The following is a 16,931-nucleotide window of genomic DNA, read 5'->3' on the forward strand; positions in this document are numbered from 1 at the left end:
TCTTTCATGCCCCTCGTCTCTTGTAACTGCCATCTGGTTTCTGTAAAAATTGTACATGGCCTTTTGCTCCCTGTATTTGACCACTGCCACGTTCAGAATTTGAAAGCGGGTATTCCAGTCAACATTGTCAAAAGCTTTCTCCAAGTCTACAAATGCTAGAAATGTAGATTTGCCTTTCCTTAATCTATCTTCTAAGGTAAGTCGTAGGGTCAGTATTGCCTCACATGTTCCAACATTTCTACGGAATCCAAACTGATATTCCCTGAGGTCGGCTTCTACCAGTTTTTCCATTCGTCTGTAAAGAATTTGCGTTAGTATTTTGCGGTCGTGACTTATTAAACTGATAGTTCAGTAATTTTCACATCTGTCAACACCTGCTTTCTTTGGGATTGGGATTATTATATTCTTCTTGAAGTCTGAGGGTATTTCGCCTGTCTCATACATCTTGCTCACCAGATGGTAGAGTTTTGCAGGGCTGGCTCTCCCAAGGCTGTCAGTAGCTCTAATGGAATATTGTCTACTCCCGGGGCCTTGTTTTGACTTAGGTCTTTCAGTGCTCTGTCAAACTCTTCACGCATATCATATCTCCCATTTCATCTTCAGCTACATCCTCTTCTATTTCCATAATATTGTCCTCAAGTACATTGCACTTGTATAGACCCTCTATATACTCCTTCCACCTTTCAGCTTTCCCTTCTTTGCTTAGAACTGGGTTTCCATCTGAGCTCTTGATATTCATGCAATTGCTTCTCTTTTCTCCAAAGGCTTCTTTCATTTTCCTGTATGTCTTATCTATCTTACCCCTACTGAGAACCTCTGGTTCTTTCAGTTTACCCAGGTCCCATCTCCTTAAACTCCCACCTTTTTGCAGTTTCTTCAGTTTTAATCAACAGTTCATAGCCAGAGTCCACATCTGGCCCTGGAAATGTCTTACAATTTAAAACCTGGTTCCTAAATCTCTGTCTTACCATTATATAACCTATCTGAAATCTTCTAGTGTCTCCAGGGTTCTTCCATGTATACAACCTTCTTCCATGATTCGTGAAACACGTGTTAGCTATGGTTAAGTTATGCTCTGTGCAAAATTCTACAAGGCGGCTTCCTCTTTCATTTCATTCTGTCAAATGCACAGTTTGGTTTTGGAAGTGGTTTTACAACTCCGCTTCTGAATGGGCTAAACTGAAGGCTGTGAACATTACGCATCTTTGATTTATCTACAGTGTTTGGTTGTGTTGATCACAAAATATACTACTGTTTCATATGTCTTCTAATATGTCAGGTGATCCTAAAATATTTCTGTTTGACGACACTAACTTGGTAGTGAGAGATATTAGTGCAAAATAGGTAATGTATCAAATAGTACACTTCATGAATTAAAGGAAATAAATCAAAGCTAAATCATAATAAGACCCTGTTTTTATAGTTTCTAACACAGGATTCAGCTAAAACTGACATTTTGATTACACAGACTGGGCATGTTATTAACAAGTGTGAACAATCCACATTCCTATATATTCAGATAGGTGGAATGCTGTCGTGGAAACCCCATGTTCAGGACTTGGTTCAAAATCTGAATGCTGCTATATTTGCCATTAGTACAGTATCTGCAATAAGTGATAGTCCAACATGAAAATTAGTCTACTTCGCTTATTTTCATTTGCTTTTGACATATGGCATTATATTCTTGGGTAGCTCTTTCCACTCAAAGGGTATTTTTGGCCCAGAAATCGGCAGTTTGAGCAATATGTGTTGTAAATTTATGAACCTCATGTCAACTCAGGTTCAGAAGTCTGGGAGTTCACACACTGATCTAGCATTAAATACTTTCTCTAATGTCATTTTTTGTCCACAATATGAGCTTATTCCCAAGAACTAGCAGCTTTCACTCAGTTATTATTAGGCACAAATTCAGTCTGCATTTGGGTTCACATGTTGTCTTCGCCTCTTGTACAGGAAGACGTACAGTACTCTGCTGAATCAATTTTCAATGTGCTACCACAAGAATATAAAATATCTTAGCAGTAATCCTAGCATTTTCATATCTAAATTGAAGAATTTCCTTGTATCTCTCATCTTCTATTTTGTGGGGGAGATCCTGGAAAAAATTTAAGCAAATTTTTGTGTAATATTGATAATTATGCTAATATATTCCCAGCAACTTCTTGTGTGCATTAGATTTTATTTCATTTATTATAAACTTTTCTGGTGTTATTTCGTGTACTGACTTGTTCCATGACCACGAAGATCGATTCCGCAACTGAGTTCTAGGGAACTAGACATGGAAATGAAATAAACAAAAATACATTTCTTGTGGCAGAGTTTTAGGCCTATTTTTAACCAGGGCAATACTCAGTTCCTATTCACTCACATATTCCACATTGTGACTATTGAAAAGTGGATACTATTTTTGCTGAGGCTCCATGATCACCCTGTATATAGAGAAAACAACCTGCTTTGCCAGTCACTGTGTCTAGAGGTGGTCCAGGAATTTTTTCAGTCAATTCCGTCCCATGAAGCAGATCTTGATGCTTCATTTGACGGTCACAACAGATGACAAATTTGGTCAATGCAAAATACCTTGAAATGGTAAAGATGAACTGCAGTGCAGTGTATATCTCAAGTAAACTGTACAATACATTTTACTTTTCTGGGTGCACCATATCTGACTGCGTGTAATATAACATGTTAGAGTATGAATAATAAAAAATTAATATAAGTGGATGTCTTCATATCAGTATTTTTGCTGCACATGTGACTTACTATTTATTACTTACACTTTAGTGCATTCTATCACAGTGATCCAACACTGCTTTTGAAAATGGTCTTTTCTTTTCACATCAATTAAAACTGATATCAAGAAATCTCAGTTTTTATGTATGTATGTATGTATGTATAACCTATAACTGAAGTATGTTTTTGTTTGAATCATAAATGAGCCTACAAGTGAATGGAGATTTTCTGCATGATAACATCAAGTTCATTTGATAAATTTATTCAGAAGTCAGTTGAGAGAGGCATGTTTCCTTTTGACTGTTTTAATGAGAAACTGAGAACTTCTAGCCTGGCATAATCATATTTAAGATCTCTATGCACAGTATTCACAGCATGCTGTCAGCATTGACAGAATTAAAATATCTGAAACTTATTGCTGCTAGGGCGACAAACTGAAACAAAAGAGGAAGAAAGAAAAAATGAGAGCAAAAAAGGTCATCAATAACAGCTTTTGCCATACTAATGATGATGAATTTTTAACAAACAATAGCAATGTTAAAACAGAAGAACAGGAAGACTACAATCAATACAAAATGGTTACAATAAAAGTGCACGTAGAGAGATTAATGCAGCAAGTCAATGACACTGTATACTCACCATTCTAATGTATGGATTATCACCCAAACATGTCTGGCACAGGATAGGGAAGTCCTGCAAACCACAAGAACTGCATCAAAAATAATGTCAACAGCTCACTGATTACAGAAATTCATTTACAACAGAACTATCTGATTAATACTTAATGTGACAACAAGTGCAAGTGTGTAGAAATACATACAAAATAGATGCTGGCCACTTGCGTGAGGGAGAGGGGGGTGAGAGGGGGCAGGGGGAGAGGGAGGAGAGGGGGGAGGAGAGGGGGGAGGAGAGGGGGGAGGAGAGGGGGGAGGAGAGGGGGGAGGAGAGGGGGGAGGAGAGGGGGGGGAGAGGGGGGGAGAGGGGGGGAGAGGGGGGGAGAGGGGGGAGAGGGGGGGAGAGGGGGGGAGAGGGGGGAGGAGAGGGGGGAGAGGGGGGAGGAGAGGGGGGAGAGGGGGGAGGAGAGGGGGGGAGAGGGGTGGAGAGGGGGAGGAGAGGGGGAGGAGAGGGGGAGGGGAGAGGGGGGGAAGAGGGGGAGGGGAGAGGGGGGAAGAGAGAGGGGGAGGGGAGATGGGGGAAAGAGGGGAGAAGTGGGGGAAAGAGGGGGGAGAAGGGTGGCGAGAGGGGGGAAGAGGGGGAGAGGAGGGGTGAGAGGGTGAGAGAGAGGGTGGGAGAGGGTGGGGAGGGGGGAGATGGTGGGAGAGGGGGGAGATGGTGGGAGAGGGGGGAGAGGGGGGAAGAGGGGGGAGAGGGGGGAAGAGGGGGGAGAAGAGGGGGGGAAGAGGGGGAGAAGAGGGGAGAAGAGGGGGGAGAAGAGGGGGGAAGAGGGGGGAGAAGAGGGGGGAGAAGAGGGGGGAGAAGAGGGGGGAAGAGGGGGGAGAAGAGGGGGGAAGAGGGGGGAGAAGAGGGGGGGAAGAGGGGGGAGAAGAGGGGGGAAGAGGGGGGAGAAGAGGGGGGAAGAGGGGGGAGAAGAGGGGGGAAGAGGGGGAGAAGAGGGGGGAAGAGGGGGGAGAAGAGGGGGGAAGAGGGGGGAGAAGAGGGGGGAAGAGGGGGGAGAAGAGGGGGGAAGAGGGGGGAGAAGAGGGGGGAAGAGGGGGGAGAAGAGGGGGGAAGAGGGGGGAGAAGAGGGGGGAAGAGGGGGGAGAAGAGGGGGAAGAGGGGGGAGAAGAGGGGGGAAGAGGGGGGAGAAGAGGGGGGAAGAGGGGGGAGAAGAGGGGGGAAGAGGGGGGAGAAGAGGGGGGAAGAGGGGGGAGAAGAGGGGGGAAGAGGGGGGAGAAGAGGGGGGAAGAGGGGGGAGAAGAGGGGGGGAAGAGGGGGGAGAAGAGGGGGGAAGAGGGGGGAGAAGAGGGGGGAAGAGGGGGGAGAGAGGGGGAAGAGGGGGGAGAAGAGGGGGGAAGAGGGGGAGAAGAGGGGGGAAGAGGGGGGAGAGAGGGGGGAAGAGGGGGGAGAAGAGGGGGGAAGAGGGGGGAGAAGAGGGGGGAAGAGGGGGGAGAAGAGGGGGGAAGAGGGGGGAGACGGGGAAGAGGGGGAGACGGGAAGAGGGGGGAGACGGGGAAGAGGGGGGAGACGGGGAAGAGGGGGGAGACGGGGAAGAGGGGGGAGACGGGGAAGAGGGGGGAGACGGGGAAGAGGGGGGAGACGGGGAAGAGGGGGGAGACGGGGAAGAGGGGGGAGACGGGGAAGAGGGGGGAGACGGGGAAGAGGGGGGGAGACGGGGAAGAGGGGGGAGACGGGGAAGAGGGGGGAGACGGGAAGAGGGGGGAGACGGGGAAGAGGGGGGAGACGGGGAAGAGGGGGGAGACGGGGAAGAGGGGGGGAGACGGGGGAAGAGGGGGGAGACGGGGAAGAGGGGGGGAGACGGGGAAGAGGGGGGAGACGGGGAAGAGGGGGGGAGACGGGGAAGAGGGGGGAGACGGGGAAGAGGGGGGAGACGGGGAAGAGGGGGGAGACGGGTAAGAGGGGGGAGACGGGTAAGAGGGGGGAGACGGGTAAGAGGGGGGAGACGGGTAAGAGGGGGGAGACGGGTAAGAGGGGGGAGACGGGTAAGAGGGGGGGAGACGGGGAAGAGGGGGGGAGACGGGGGAAGAGGGGGGAGACGGGGAAGAGGGGGAGACGGGGAAGAGGGGGGGAGACGGGGAAGAGGGGGGAGACGGGGAAGAGGGGTGAAGAGGGGGGAGGGGGGAAGAGGGGGAGGGGAGAAGAGGAGGAGGGGAGAGGGGGATGGGGGAGAGAGTGGGGGGAGAGGGGGATGGGGGAGAGAGTGGGGGGAGAGGGGGATGGGGGAGAGTGGGGGGGAGAGAGTGGGGGGAGAGGGGGATGGGGGAGAGTGGGGGAAGAGGGGGAGAGAGTGGGGGTAAGAGGGGGGAGAGTGTGGGGGGGAGAGGGGGAGAGTGTGGGGGGGGAGAGGGGGAGAGAGTGGGGGGGAAGAGGGGGGGGGAGAGAGTGGGGGGGAAGAGGGGGGGAGAGAGTGGGGGGAAGAGAGTGGGGGAAAGAGGGGGGGAGAGAGTGGGGGGAAGAGGGAGGGAGAGGGGGAAGAGGGGGGAAGAGGGGGAAGAGGGGGGAAGAGGGGGAAGAGGGGGAAGAGGGGGGAGACGGGGAAGAGGGGGAAGAGGGGGAAGAGGGGGGAGACGGGGAAGAGGGGGGGAGACGGGGAAGAGGGGGGAGACGGGGAAGAGGGGGGAGACGGGGAAGAGGGGGGAGACGGGGAAGAGGGGGGAGACGGGGAAGAGGGGGGAGACGGGGAAGAGGGGGGAGACGGGGAAGAGGGGGGAGACGAGGAGGATGGGGGAGAGTGGGGGAAGAGGGGGGGAGAGAGTGGGGGGAGAGGGGGATGGGGGAGAGTGGGGGAAGAGGGGGGAGAGAGTGGGGGGAAGAGGGGGGGAGAGTGGGGGGAAGAGGGGGAGAGTGTGGGGGAAGAGGGGGGGGAGAGTGGGGGGGAAGAGAGGGGGAAGAGGGGGGGAGAGTGGGGGGGAAGAGAGGGGGAAGAGGGGGGGAGAGTGGGGGGGAAGAGAGGGGGAAGAGGGGGGGCGGAGAGGGGGGCAGAGAGGGGGGGTTGAGAGAGGGAGGAGAGGGGGGCAGAGAGGGGGAGTTGAGAGAGGGGGGAGAGGGGGGCAGAGAGGGGGGGTTGAGAGGGGGGAGAGGGGGAGAGAGGGCGGAGAGGGGGGAGAGAGGGGGGGAGAGAGGGGGGGAGAGGGGGGAGAGAGGGGGGGAGAGAGGGGGGGAGAGAGGGGGGGAGAGGGGGGGGAGAGAGGGGGGGAGAGAGGGGGGAGAGGGGGGGTGAGAGGGGGGGGTGAGAGGGGGGGTGAGAGGGGGGAGAGGGGGGGAGAGAGAGGGGTGGAGAGGGGGGGAGAGAGAGGGGGGTGGAGAGGGGGTAGAGAGAGGGGAGAAGTGGGGGGAAAGAGGGGGAGAGGGGTGGCGAGAGTGGGGAAGAGGGGGAGAGGAGGGGTGAGAGGGTGAGAGAGAGGGTGGGAGAGGGGGGAAGAGGGGGGAAGAGGGTGGGAGAGGGGGGAGAAGAGGGGGGGAAGAGGGTGGGAGAGGGGGGAGAAGAGGGGGAGAAGAGGGGGAGAGAGGGGGTGAAGAGGGGGAGAAGTGGGGGGAAGAGGGGGGATGGTGGGGGGGGGAGGGGGGTTGAGGGGGGTTGAGGGGGGGGTGGGGGGAAGTGGGGGGAGGGGGGATGAGGGGGGAGGGGGGATGAGGGGGGTGGGGGGTTGAGGGGGTGGGGTGAGGGGGGAAGAGGGGGAGGGGGGAAGAGGGGGGAGGGGGGAAGAGGGGGAGGGGAGAGGGGGGAAGAGGGGGAGGGGGATGGGGGAGTGAGTGGGGGGATGGGGGAGTGAGTGGGGGGATGGGGGAGTGAGTGGGGGGATGGGGGAGAGAGTGGGGGGGAAGAGGGGGAGAGAGGGGGGGAGAGTGTGGGGGGGAAGAGGGGGGAGAGTGGGGGGAAGAGAGGGGGGAAGAGGGGGGGAGAGGGGGGCGGAAGGGGGGGGCAAAGGAGAGGGGGGCGGAGAGGGGGGGTAAAGGAGAGGGGGGCGGAGAGGGGGGGGTTTAGAGAGGGGGGTAGAGAGAGGGGAGGGGGGAGAGAGAGGGGGGGAGAGAGTGGGGAGAGAGAGGGGGGGAGAGAGTGGGGGGAGAGAGGGGCGGTGAGAGAGGGGGAGAGAGGGGGGAGTGAGGGGGGAGAGAGGGGGGGGAGAGAGGGGGGGCGAGAGGGAGGGCGAGAGGGGGGGAGAGGGGGGCGAGAGGGGGGAGAGGGGTGCGAGGGGGTGGAGAGGGGGGGCGAGGGGGGGAGAGGGGGGCGAGGGGGGAGGAGGGGGGAGAGGGGGAGAGGGGGGGGAGAGGGGGGAAGAGGGGGGAGAGGGGGGAAGAGGGGGGAGAGGGGGAAGAGGGGGAGAAGAGGGGCGAAGAGGGAGGGAGAGGGGGAAGAGGGGGAAGAGGGGGGAAGAGGGGTGAAGAGGGGTGAAGAGGGGGGAGGGGGAAGAGGGGGAGGGGAGAGGGGGGAAGAGGGGGAGGGGGATGGGAGAGAGTGGGGGGATGGGGGAGAGAGTGGGGGGATGGGGGAGAGAGTGGGGGGAAGAGGGGGAGAGAGTGGGGGGGGGAAGAGGGGGGGAGAGTGTGGGGGGGAAGAGGGGGGGAGAGGGGGGAGAGTGTGGGGGGGAAGAGGGGGGAGAGGGGGGGGAGAGTGGGGGGAAGAGAGGGGGGAAGAGGGGGCGGAGGGGGGCGGAAGGGGGGGCAAAGGAGAGGGGCGGAGAGGGGGGGTAAAGGAGAGGGGGCGGAGAGGGGGGGTTGAGAGAGGGGGGGAGAGAGGGGGGTAGAGAGAGGGGAGGGGGGAGAGAGAGGGGGGAGAGAGGGGTGAGAGAGAGGGGGGGAGAGAGGGGCGGTGAGAGAGGGGGGGAGTGAGGGGGGAGAGAGGGGGGGAGTGAGGGGGGGGCGAGAGGGGGGCGAGGGGTGCGAGGGGGTGGAGAGGGGGGGCGAGGGGGGGCGAGGGGGGGCGAGGGGGGGCGAGGGGGGGCGAGGGGGGCGAGGGGGGCGAGGGGGGAGAGGGGGGAGAGAGGGGAGAGAGGGGAGAGGGGGGAGAGGGGGGAGAGGGGGGAGAGGGGGGAGAGGGGGGAGAGGGGGGAGAGGGGGGAGAGGGGGGAGAGGGGGGAGAGGGGGGAGAGGGGGGAGAGGGGGGAGAGGGGGGAGAGGGGGGAGAGGGGGGAGAGGGGGGAGAGGGGGGGAGAGGGGGGAGAGGGGGGAGAGAGCACTGTGCTTGTGTGAAAGTGTGTGTGTTTTCTACTGCAGAAGAAGGACTTTGTCAGAAAGCTTTAATATTTGAGCAGTCTTTTCTTTGTACCTTCCTGCGACTCAATGCCTCATCTGTATGTTGATTATCCTTTCTGTATTATTGTTAAAGTATTATGTTCTAGTTAATATATCAATTATACTTTTGCAGACAAAGTACATGTGGTTTTATTTCAAACACATATACTGAGCGAGGTGGCTAAGGTGTTGTTAATGCCCTGGACTCACATTCAGGAGGTTGATTGGTTGGTTTAAAAAGAGGGGGGAAGGGACCAAACTATGAGTCATCGGTCCCTTGTTCCTAATAAAACAATGTCACAAGTGTGAGAATAAAACAGACGAGACATAACACAAAATGGAAAAACCACAAGAACTAAGGAAAGCCTATGAACATTAAAAGGAACAAAAGAGGACAAGAAAACAAAGATATGTTAGAAACAGAAGACAGTAACTCAAGAAAGCAGATTACAGTGGCTGGCTGACCACGAGAATAAAAAGGAGAAGCAACACGCTGCAACACATTAAAACCTCCATCCCAAAAGCACTAGGGTGGAGGACACAGAGGGACAAAGGACATGTATTAAAATTTAGGTCAAATGATAAAAACTACCCTCATGAATAAAACAAAACTAAATCAGCCAATGAGGCGTTGTCAGGATAAAAACTACCCTCACGAATAAAACAAAACTAAATCAGCCAATGAGGCATAGTCAGATAAAATGAGTGGCAACGAGTCCGGTAACGCAAGATTTCGTTGCTGGGCAGCCAAAGTGGGACAGTGCACCAGAATATGGGCCACTGTCAATCGGGCGCCACACTGACACTGAGGCGGGTCTTCACGGCACCGGAGGTTACCGTGGGTCACCCAAGCATGGCCTATGCGGAGCCAGCAGAGGACAACTGATTCCCTGTGAGAGGCCCGCATGGAAGACTTCCACACATTCGTAGTCTCCTTAATGACATGCAGTTTGTTGTGCGTACTGTTATGCCATTCCGCCTCCCAAAGCCGAATAACCCCGTGGCATAAGTCAGAATGCAGGTCAGGTTCAGAGGTGCCCATCTCCAGAAACGGTTTCTGCATAGCCTGTTTGGCCAGTCTATTGGCAAGTTTGTTGCCCGGGATTCCAGCATGACCTGGGGTCCAGACAAACACCATTGATCGACCGGACTGTTCCAGGGCATAGATGGACTCCTGGATGGTCGCTATCAAAGGATGACAAGGGTAGCACTAGTCGAGAGCTTGTAGGCTGCTCAAGAAGTCAGAACACAGAAGAAGCGCCTCCCCAGGGCATGAACGGATGTGCTCCAGAGCATGAGATATAGCCACCAGCTCGGCAGTGTAAACACTGCAGCCATCATGCAAGGAATGCTGTTCAATATGTCCTCTATGGACATACACGAAAACGACATGAGCGTAAGCCATTGAGCCGTCAGTGTAAACCACTTCATGGCCTCGGTACTTGTCAAGAATTGAGAGGAAGTGGCAGCAAAGAGCCGCAAGGTTAACTGAGTCCTTAGGGCCATGTGAAAGGTCCAGGCGAAACTGCGGCCTTGGTGTACACCATGGAGGTGTACGTGAATGGACCTCAAGTATAGGTGGTAAAGCCAAGGGCTCCAGTTCTGAAGGAACGGATCGGACATGAACTGCAATTGGAAGCTCCGACCTGGGCCGCCAATGCGGGAGATGAACTGCCGTGGGTGGGGAAAAGGAGACGATGATTCGGATGCGCAGGAGAACTACGAACGTGTGCTACGTAACTGGCCAGCAGTTGCGCACACCTAACCTGCAATGGAGGCACTCCAGCTTCCACAAGGACACTGGTCACCGGACTCGTCCTAAAAAGCTCCTGTTGCTATGTGAACGCCACAGTGGTGCACTGGGTCGAGTAAACGCAATGCTGCGGGCACCGCTGAACCATAAACAAGACTCCTGTAGTCAAGACGGGATTGAACAAGGGCTTTGTAGAGCTGCAGCAGAGGGTACTGAGGAGCTGCCAGCACTTCTGCTTAAGATGATGAAGGTGAGGAAGCCAAGTCAATAGGGCATCAGAAACCAGTCTTAAAAATCGATATGTCTCCTCTACACTGAGTAGATTGTTATTAAGGTAAAGTTCTGGTTCTGGATAAATGGTACAATGCCGACAGAAGTGCATAACACACGACTTTGTGGCTGAAAATTGGAAACTGTGGGCTAGAACCCATGACTGCGCCTTGTTGATGTCTCCCTGTAGACTCTGCTCAGCAACACCAGTACTGGTGGAGCAGTACAAAATGCAGAAGTCGTTTGCATACAGAGAAGGTGAGATGGATGGCCCTACAGCTGCTGCTACACCATTAATGGCCACTAAAAATAGAGACACTCAATATAGAGACCTGTGAGACCCCATTCTCCTAGATATTGGTGGAACTATTGGAGGTGCCAACTTGGACACAGAGAGTACACAGACACAGAAAATTCTGGATGAAAATCGGGAGTGGGCCTCTGAGACCCCACTCGTACAATTTGGGAAGGATATGACATCGCCAGGTCGTGTCATATGCTTTTTGTAAATCCCCTACAGGGGACTATCACGAAGCCCAAAACATGTGAGACTCCTTTTAGTCGCCTCTTACAACAGGCAGGAATACCTTGAGCCTATTCTAACCCCTGGACCTGCAAGGGGGGGGGGGGGGGGGGATCACATTCAGGAGGAATGGGGTTCATACCCATTGCGGCTATCCACGTTTTCCAAAGTTTCTAAGGTGAATGGTGGGATGGTTCCATCAATAATGTAAGTGACATTATGGAGCCCCTTACGGAAACAAGTGTTGAGGGTCAGAGTTGAGTTGAGTTGTTTGGGGAAGGAGACCAGAGAGTGAGGTCATCGGTCTCATCGGATTAGGGAAGGACAGGGAAGGAAGTTGGTCGTGCCCTTTGAAAGGAACCATCGCGGCATTTGCCTGGAGCGATTTAGGAAAATCAAGGAAAACCTAAATCAGGATGGCCGAACGCGGGATTGAACTGTCGTCCTCCAGAATGCGAGTCCAGTGTCTATGTTGAGGGTCAGAAGAAAGCTAATGTGCACACTATATGTTTGCCGGGGGGAGCCCTTACCTGAGGTGTGGATGAGTCCTTGCCTGTGCCTATTAAGTGTGCAGGGTGCAGTCATTTGCACATTGTGGCTCATGTTGGCGCCAATGACACCTTTTGCTTGGGTTCAGAGACCATCCTGTTTGTACAGACAGCTGGCAAAAGTGGTGAAGACTTCTGGCTTTGCACAGGGATGCAATCAGAGTTCACAATTTGCAGCATAATTCGCTGATCTGATCAGGCTCCTTTGGTTTGGAGCTGAGTGGAAGGTCTCAACCAAAGGCTTCATCGCCTCTGTGACTGTCTTGGCTGTAGACTTTTGGACCTGCATTAATGGGTGGGCATTGTAAGAGTCTCCTTGATAGGTCAGGGGTACACTACAAAAAGGAAGCAGCTATTCAGATAGCAAAATACTTGTGGAGTGCACATGACGGTTTTTTAGGCTACAGGTAGTTTAGGATACTTTAATGAATGCTTGCTATACGACACACAGGTAGTGAAACTTTGACTGTCAAGTTTAAATAGTAAATTGCCGGTGTACTCATAACAAAATGGCCTAATTTACTGCCCTCCAGGAAATTTCTCACACTCAAATTATTCTCAGGATGGAGAGATGGTTGAAACCCAACGCAAAAAGCTCCGAGATATTCACTGATTCACAGAATGTATATCAAAAAGACAAGAGGGGGAGCATTCATTGCAGTTGACAAAAATAATGCCTCTATTTTGGGTAGAATCTGAGTCGGAAGTTAATCTGGTCATGTATAACAGGTCTAAGTGAAATCAAGATAATTGTTGGATCTTTTGCCAGCCACCTATACTTATTCAGGAGCCACCTATACTTATTCAGGCACATACTGACCTCGTGTACTTCCTATATGTGGGTCAATTCTACAAGCAAATGGTAGGGGTGACAATGGGCAGCCCCCTCCCACTTGTGGTGACCAATCTCTTTATGGAGACATAAAGAGGAGGCACTTACATCAGTCCCAGATCAACCAATATGCTTTTTAGGTGGACGATACCTCGGTTACATGGACCCACGTGAGGAAAAAGCTTGATGTTTTATTGGACCACCTAAACTGACACCAGCCTAACATTAAATTCACCATGCAACTGGAGGAACATCAATTGCTTCCATTCCTAGATGTATTAGTCAAGAGGAAGTCAGATGGTACCTCCAGACATAGTGTGTACCACAAATCCAATCACACCGACTTGTGCCTGCAAGCCAGCACTTGCCACCACCCAGCACAGTAAAATGATGTACCCAGAACTCTGGTTCACTGGGCATGAACTCTGTCAGATCCTGACAATTTGAGGACAGTGACAGAACACCTAAAATCTGTGTTCTACAAAAATGGATATTTGAGATGTTCAAAAGGCTCTGCGCCCTGTTTCCCCACCAGAAGTATAAGAAGAAAGAAGAAGGTTGCACATTTGGCATATGTTGGGCCTGCATCTACCAAAATCAGCCAAATTCTTCTCAAACATAAAAGAGCGTGTCCCACCCACCCACCAAGATTAAGGCTCTGCTAAGGAGTGTGAAGGATGACGGAGTTTGCAGGAATTGGGCATTTACCACATAACATGTGCAAAGAACACCAAAGGCACACCAGACTGAGACAAGCAATCATGTCAGCGATTGCTGAGCATTGTTTAGAACTCAGCCATTCTATGAACTACACTGGTGTCCAAAATTAAAGCAACAAACTGCTGTTTCCTTGTCCTGTGTTTAATTCATGATATAATTATACAAACGGTCAACATATATCATTACAATCGTGTTCTGCAGCGAAGATGTCATTCTAATCCATGGTCAAGCATGCCAGCAGTGACGTCAGGGCACCTATCAAGCAGGATAGTGTTTGCAGGGTAGTCCCACATCCACAATTGCTGAGTACACAGTCAGAGACGGTGCCGTATGGCATGAAGAAGAGCCTACCGACACTCTGCAGTGGAAGGCCAGACTCTCTGCTCTGGAGGACCATAGGAAGAATGGAAGCAGGAGAGTCGCAAACTGATGCGGCCTGATGGCGTAATGTGCCATCAGAATGAGTGGACCATTATTTGCCTGTAAGGGCATGACAGTACTGCCTTATTATTCCACTGGAACTGTTGGGGTTGGGTTGTTTGGGGTAGGAGACCAGACAGCGAGGTCATCGGTCTCATCAGGTTAGGGAAGGATGGGGAAGGATGTCGGCCATGCCCTTTCAAAGGAACCATCCTGGTATTCGCCTGGAGCGATTTAGGGAAATCACGGAAAACCTAAATCAGGATGGCCGGACACGAGATTGAATCGTCGTCCTCCCGAATACGAGTCCAGTGTGCACTGCAACTGTCCTCTGACCTTGCAGCATCCCCTGGACGTGTTGTAATGAAGGCTTCAGCAGAGTGGCCTCTATTGTTGAAGACCTGCTTTCTGTTTACCTCTGGCATGTCTTCACAGAAGGGAACGTCTAGCGTGTAGCCATCAACATGCAACCTGGATGGTCGAATGGGGGGGGGGGTTTCATATTGGAGGGCATGTCGAACACAATTTCAGGACCCAAACATTGTGGAAGGAGACCAATATTGAGGAGAATTCCTAATGGGGTGGACAGGGATTATGTTGACCCCTCTAACACCTCTTCCTGAAATTTTACCGCTGAGCCAGCAAGATTTAACTCCTGACAGGCACTGTGAGACCTTGTGATCTCATGTGCAGTAGTTGCGAGGTGCTGTGGGCCCAGACTTCGTATTTATGGATGATCATGCTTGACCTCATAGAGCATAGGTGGTCGATGTTTTTTGGAAACAGAAGATATTGCACACATGGCATGGCCTGCTCGCTCTCCCAATTTGAATCCCACAGGGCATATCTGATATGCACTATGGGGACGGACTGCATCACGTCGGCATCCACCAACAACTCTTCAAGACTTGTGAGCAGCTCTGCAGTAAGAATGGGTGTCATTGTCTCAACATGAGATTGATGACATCATTCACAGCATGTACTGTCATTGTCAAGCCTGTATTGGTTCCTGAGGTTGTCACACCCCATACTGAGCACATTAACCAGTGGGCAGAATGTATGTGCAAGCCCGTTAAGCTGGGGTGGGGGGAAAAAGAAGAAGAAGATGAAAAAAATCAAGTCTACTGTTCCACATGTTGCAGATGATTACGTTCTGTATTCTTTACATTGCTTCTACTTTACTATCACCTGTTTATACTGTTTTGTGTCCAAATAAATACAACACTGCAAAATTTGACACATCAGTGTACAATGATGCCAAGATTCTAACGCAACCTTCGAGATACTGGGACAGTGTTATCAAAGATTCTATCGAGATTAACGCCACGGAGAATCACATTAACCTTGACACAGGTTTTCAGTTGAGCTCTGCCTTGAACCCGCCATTTGACCTTCTGAGAACATAACAGAGGCAACGTCAAGACCTCAGGGGACACAAGTATAAAGATGGAGTTAGAGACAACTTCCCAGTACATGTAACAAAGGACGATACCTCGGGACCTCGGACAACAGACCCAACACCTGAGGACTTTCCACCAAGTCTCAAGTGGCAACCTTAACACCAGTGGCCTGAAAATAACACTTCAGCCACTCCTGACAGGCACAGACCTACGACAGAATGCCTGACACAGCACAACATGGCAATAGAACATCCTAGATCACAGGAGGGGTTAAGTGACAACAATCGGAAGATAAAATGTCTATCATGACTTGAATGTCATTCAGAACCTCATAGCAAGACTGACAATGGATAATAACCATAAATCACATGCACAGCGGCTATAAGAAAGCTCTACAGTGGCTGCTATTGGTCAGTGTGTACCATGGACAGAGCGCCTGATGTGACATGGATCGAAGACGGTGAGCCTAGCACAACATAGGCATAAATACCAGACTCGTTCCACACTGAATCAATATCAGATAATATCTGAAGAAGACTGCAAGTCATTTAAATATCGTGCACGAAATACGTAAATAACTGGCAGAAACCCAACTGTCCAACATGATAATTTTAGTCATTCAAGGCAAGTCTATGGTTAGCAGTGCGGAAATACCCAGAGTATGCAATATTAGTTGGAGGCAACTTTAACCTACCGAATGTAGACTGGGATGTCTATGGATTCACTGCAGGGAATACACACAGACAATGTTGCCAAGTACTTTTGAACACGTTTTCCGAAAATGGTCTTGAGCAGCTAGTTGGAGAGTCCACATGCAATGGAAATATTTTTGAACTTCTAGCTACAAACAGGTCTGACCTTATTGACACTGTCAGTAGAGAGAGAGAGAGAGAGAGAGAGAGAGAGAGAGAGAGAGAGAGAGAAATAAATCAAGGAGGCTATGTGAGTATTTCTACTAGAAAGAGCAGGTAAGCAATTGGTAGCATCCCACTTAGACAATGAGGTAAGATCGTTTAGACTCACTATGATGGACATATAAGAAATTATGGATAAAGTTTAAACGGACTGTAAATCGTGATCTGGAAAACCATGTGCAGAGCAAGTGGATTAAGACTGGAAAAGACCCATCATGATTAACAATGAAATTCGGAAAATGCTGAGGAAGCAAAGGCTATTGCACTCTAGGTTCAAAAGAGAATACACAAACGATGACAGGCAAAAATTAGTAGAAATTTGTGTGGCTGTAAAAAGAACACTGCATGAAGCATACAGCAACTACCACTGTCATACCTTAGTGAAAGATCTTTCCAAGAACACAAGAAAATTCTGATCCTACGTAAAATCACTATGCAGGTCTAAGGCTTCTATCCAGTCACCACTGGCGAGTCTAATGTGACAGCAGAAAATAGCAAAAGGAAACCCAAAGCTTTAAGTTGCTCTTTTAGGAAGTTGTTCACAGGAGAATCGTACAAACATACTGTCCCCAGGTCTAGATGTAATCCCAATTCAGTTTTACGTAGAGTATTCTATAGCATTGGCCCTTCCCTGGTTTGCATTTAAAAGGAATCTCTTGCCAAACACACAGTCCTAAGTGTCCAGAAAAAAAAGCACATGATTCCTGCATATAAGAATGGTAAAAAGAATGGACTCGCAAAATTACAAATCAATATCCATAACATCGGTTTGCCTGTAGAACTCTTGAACATATTCCCAGTTCAAATATAATAAACTTCCTCAAGACAGAAAAGCTTCTGTCCACAAATCAGCATAGCTCCAGAAAACATCACTCCTGTGAAACTCAATTTATCCTTTTCTCACACGATAT

General features: G+C 51.3%; 1 protein-coding gene across 3 annotated transcripts in view; it reads right to left on the minus strand.

Moving 5' to 3' along the window:
- Positions 1-16,931, minus strand: part of LOC124712739 (pre-mRNA-splicing factor RBM22-like) — a 48,118-nt gene that overhangs the window by 27,312 nt on the left and 3,875 nt on the right. For all 3 annotated transcript variants that reach the window (XM_047242896.1, XM_047242895.1, XM_047242894.1), the window contains one exon: positions 3,370-3,423. In XM_047242896.1, the coding sequence (XP_047098852.1) occupies positions 3,370-3,423 (54 nt within the window). The remainder of the gene's footprint in view (positions 1-3,369; positions 3,424-16,931) is intronic.

This window comes from Schistocerca piceifrons, chromosome 1, assembly GCF_021461385.2.
Source record: "Schistocerca piceifrons isolate TAMUIC-IGC-003096 chromosome 1, iqSchPice1.1, whole genome shotgun sequence".
Lineage (NCBI taxonomy): Eukaryota > Metazoa > Arthropoda > Insecta > Orthoptera > Acrididae > Schistocerca > Schistocerca piceifrons.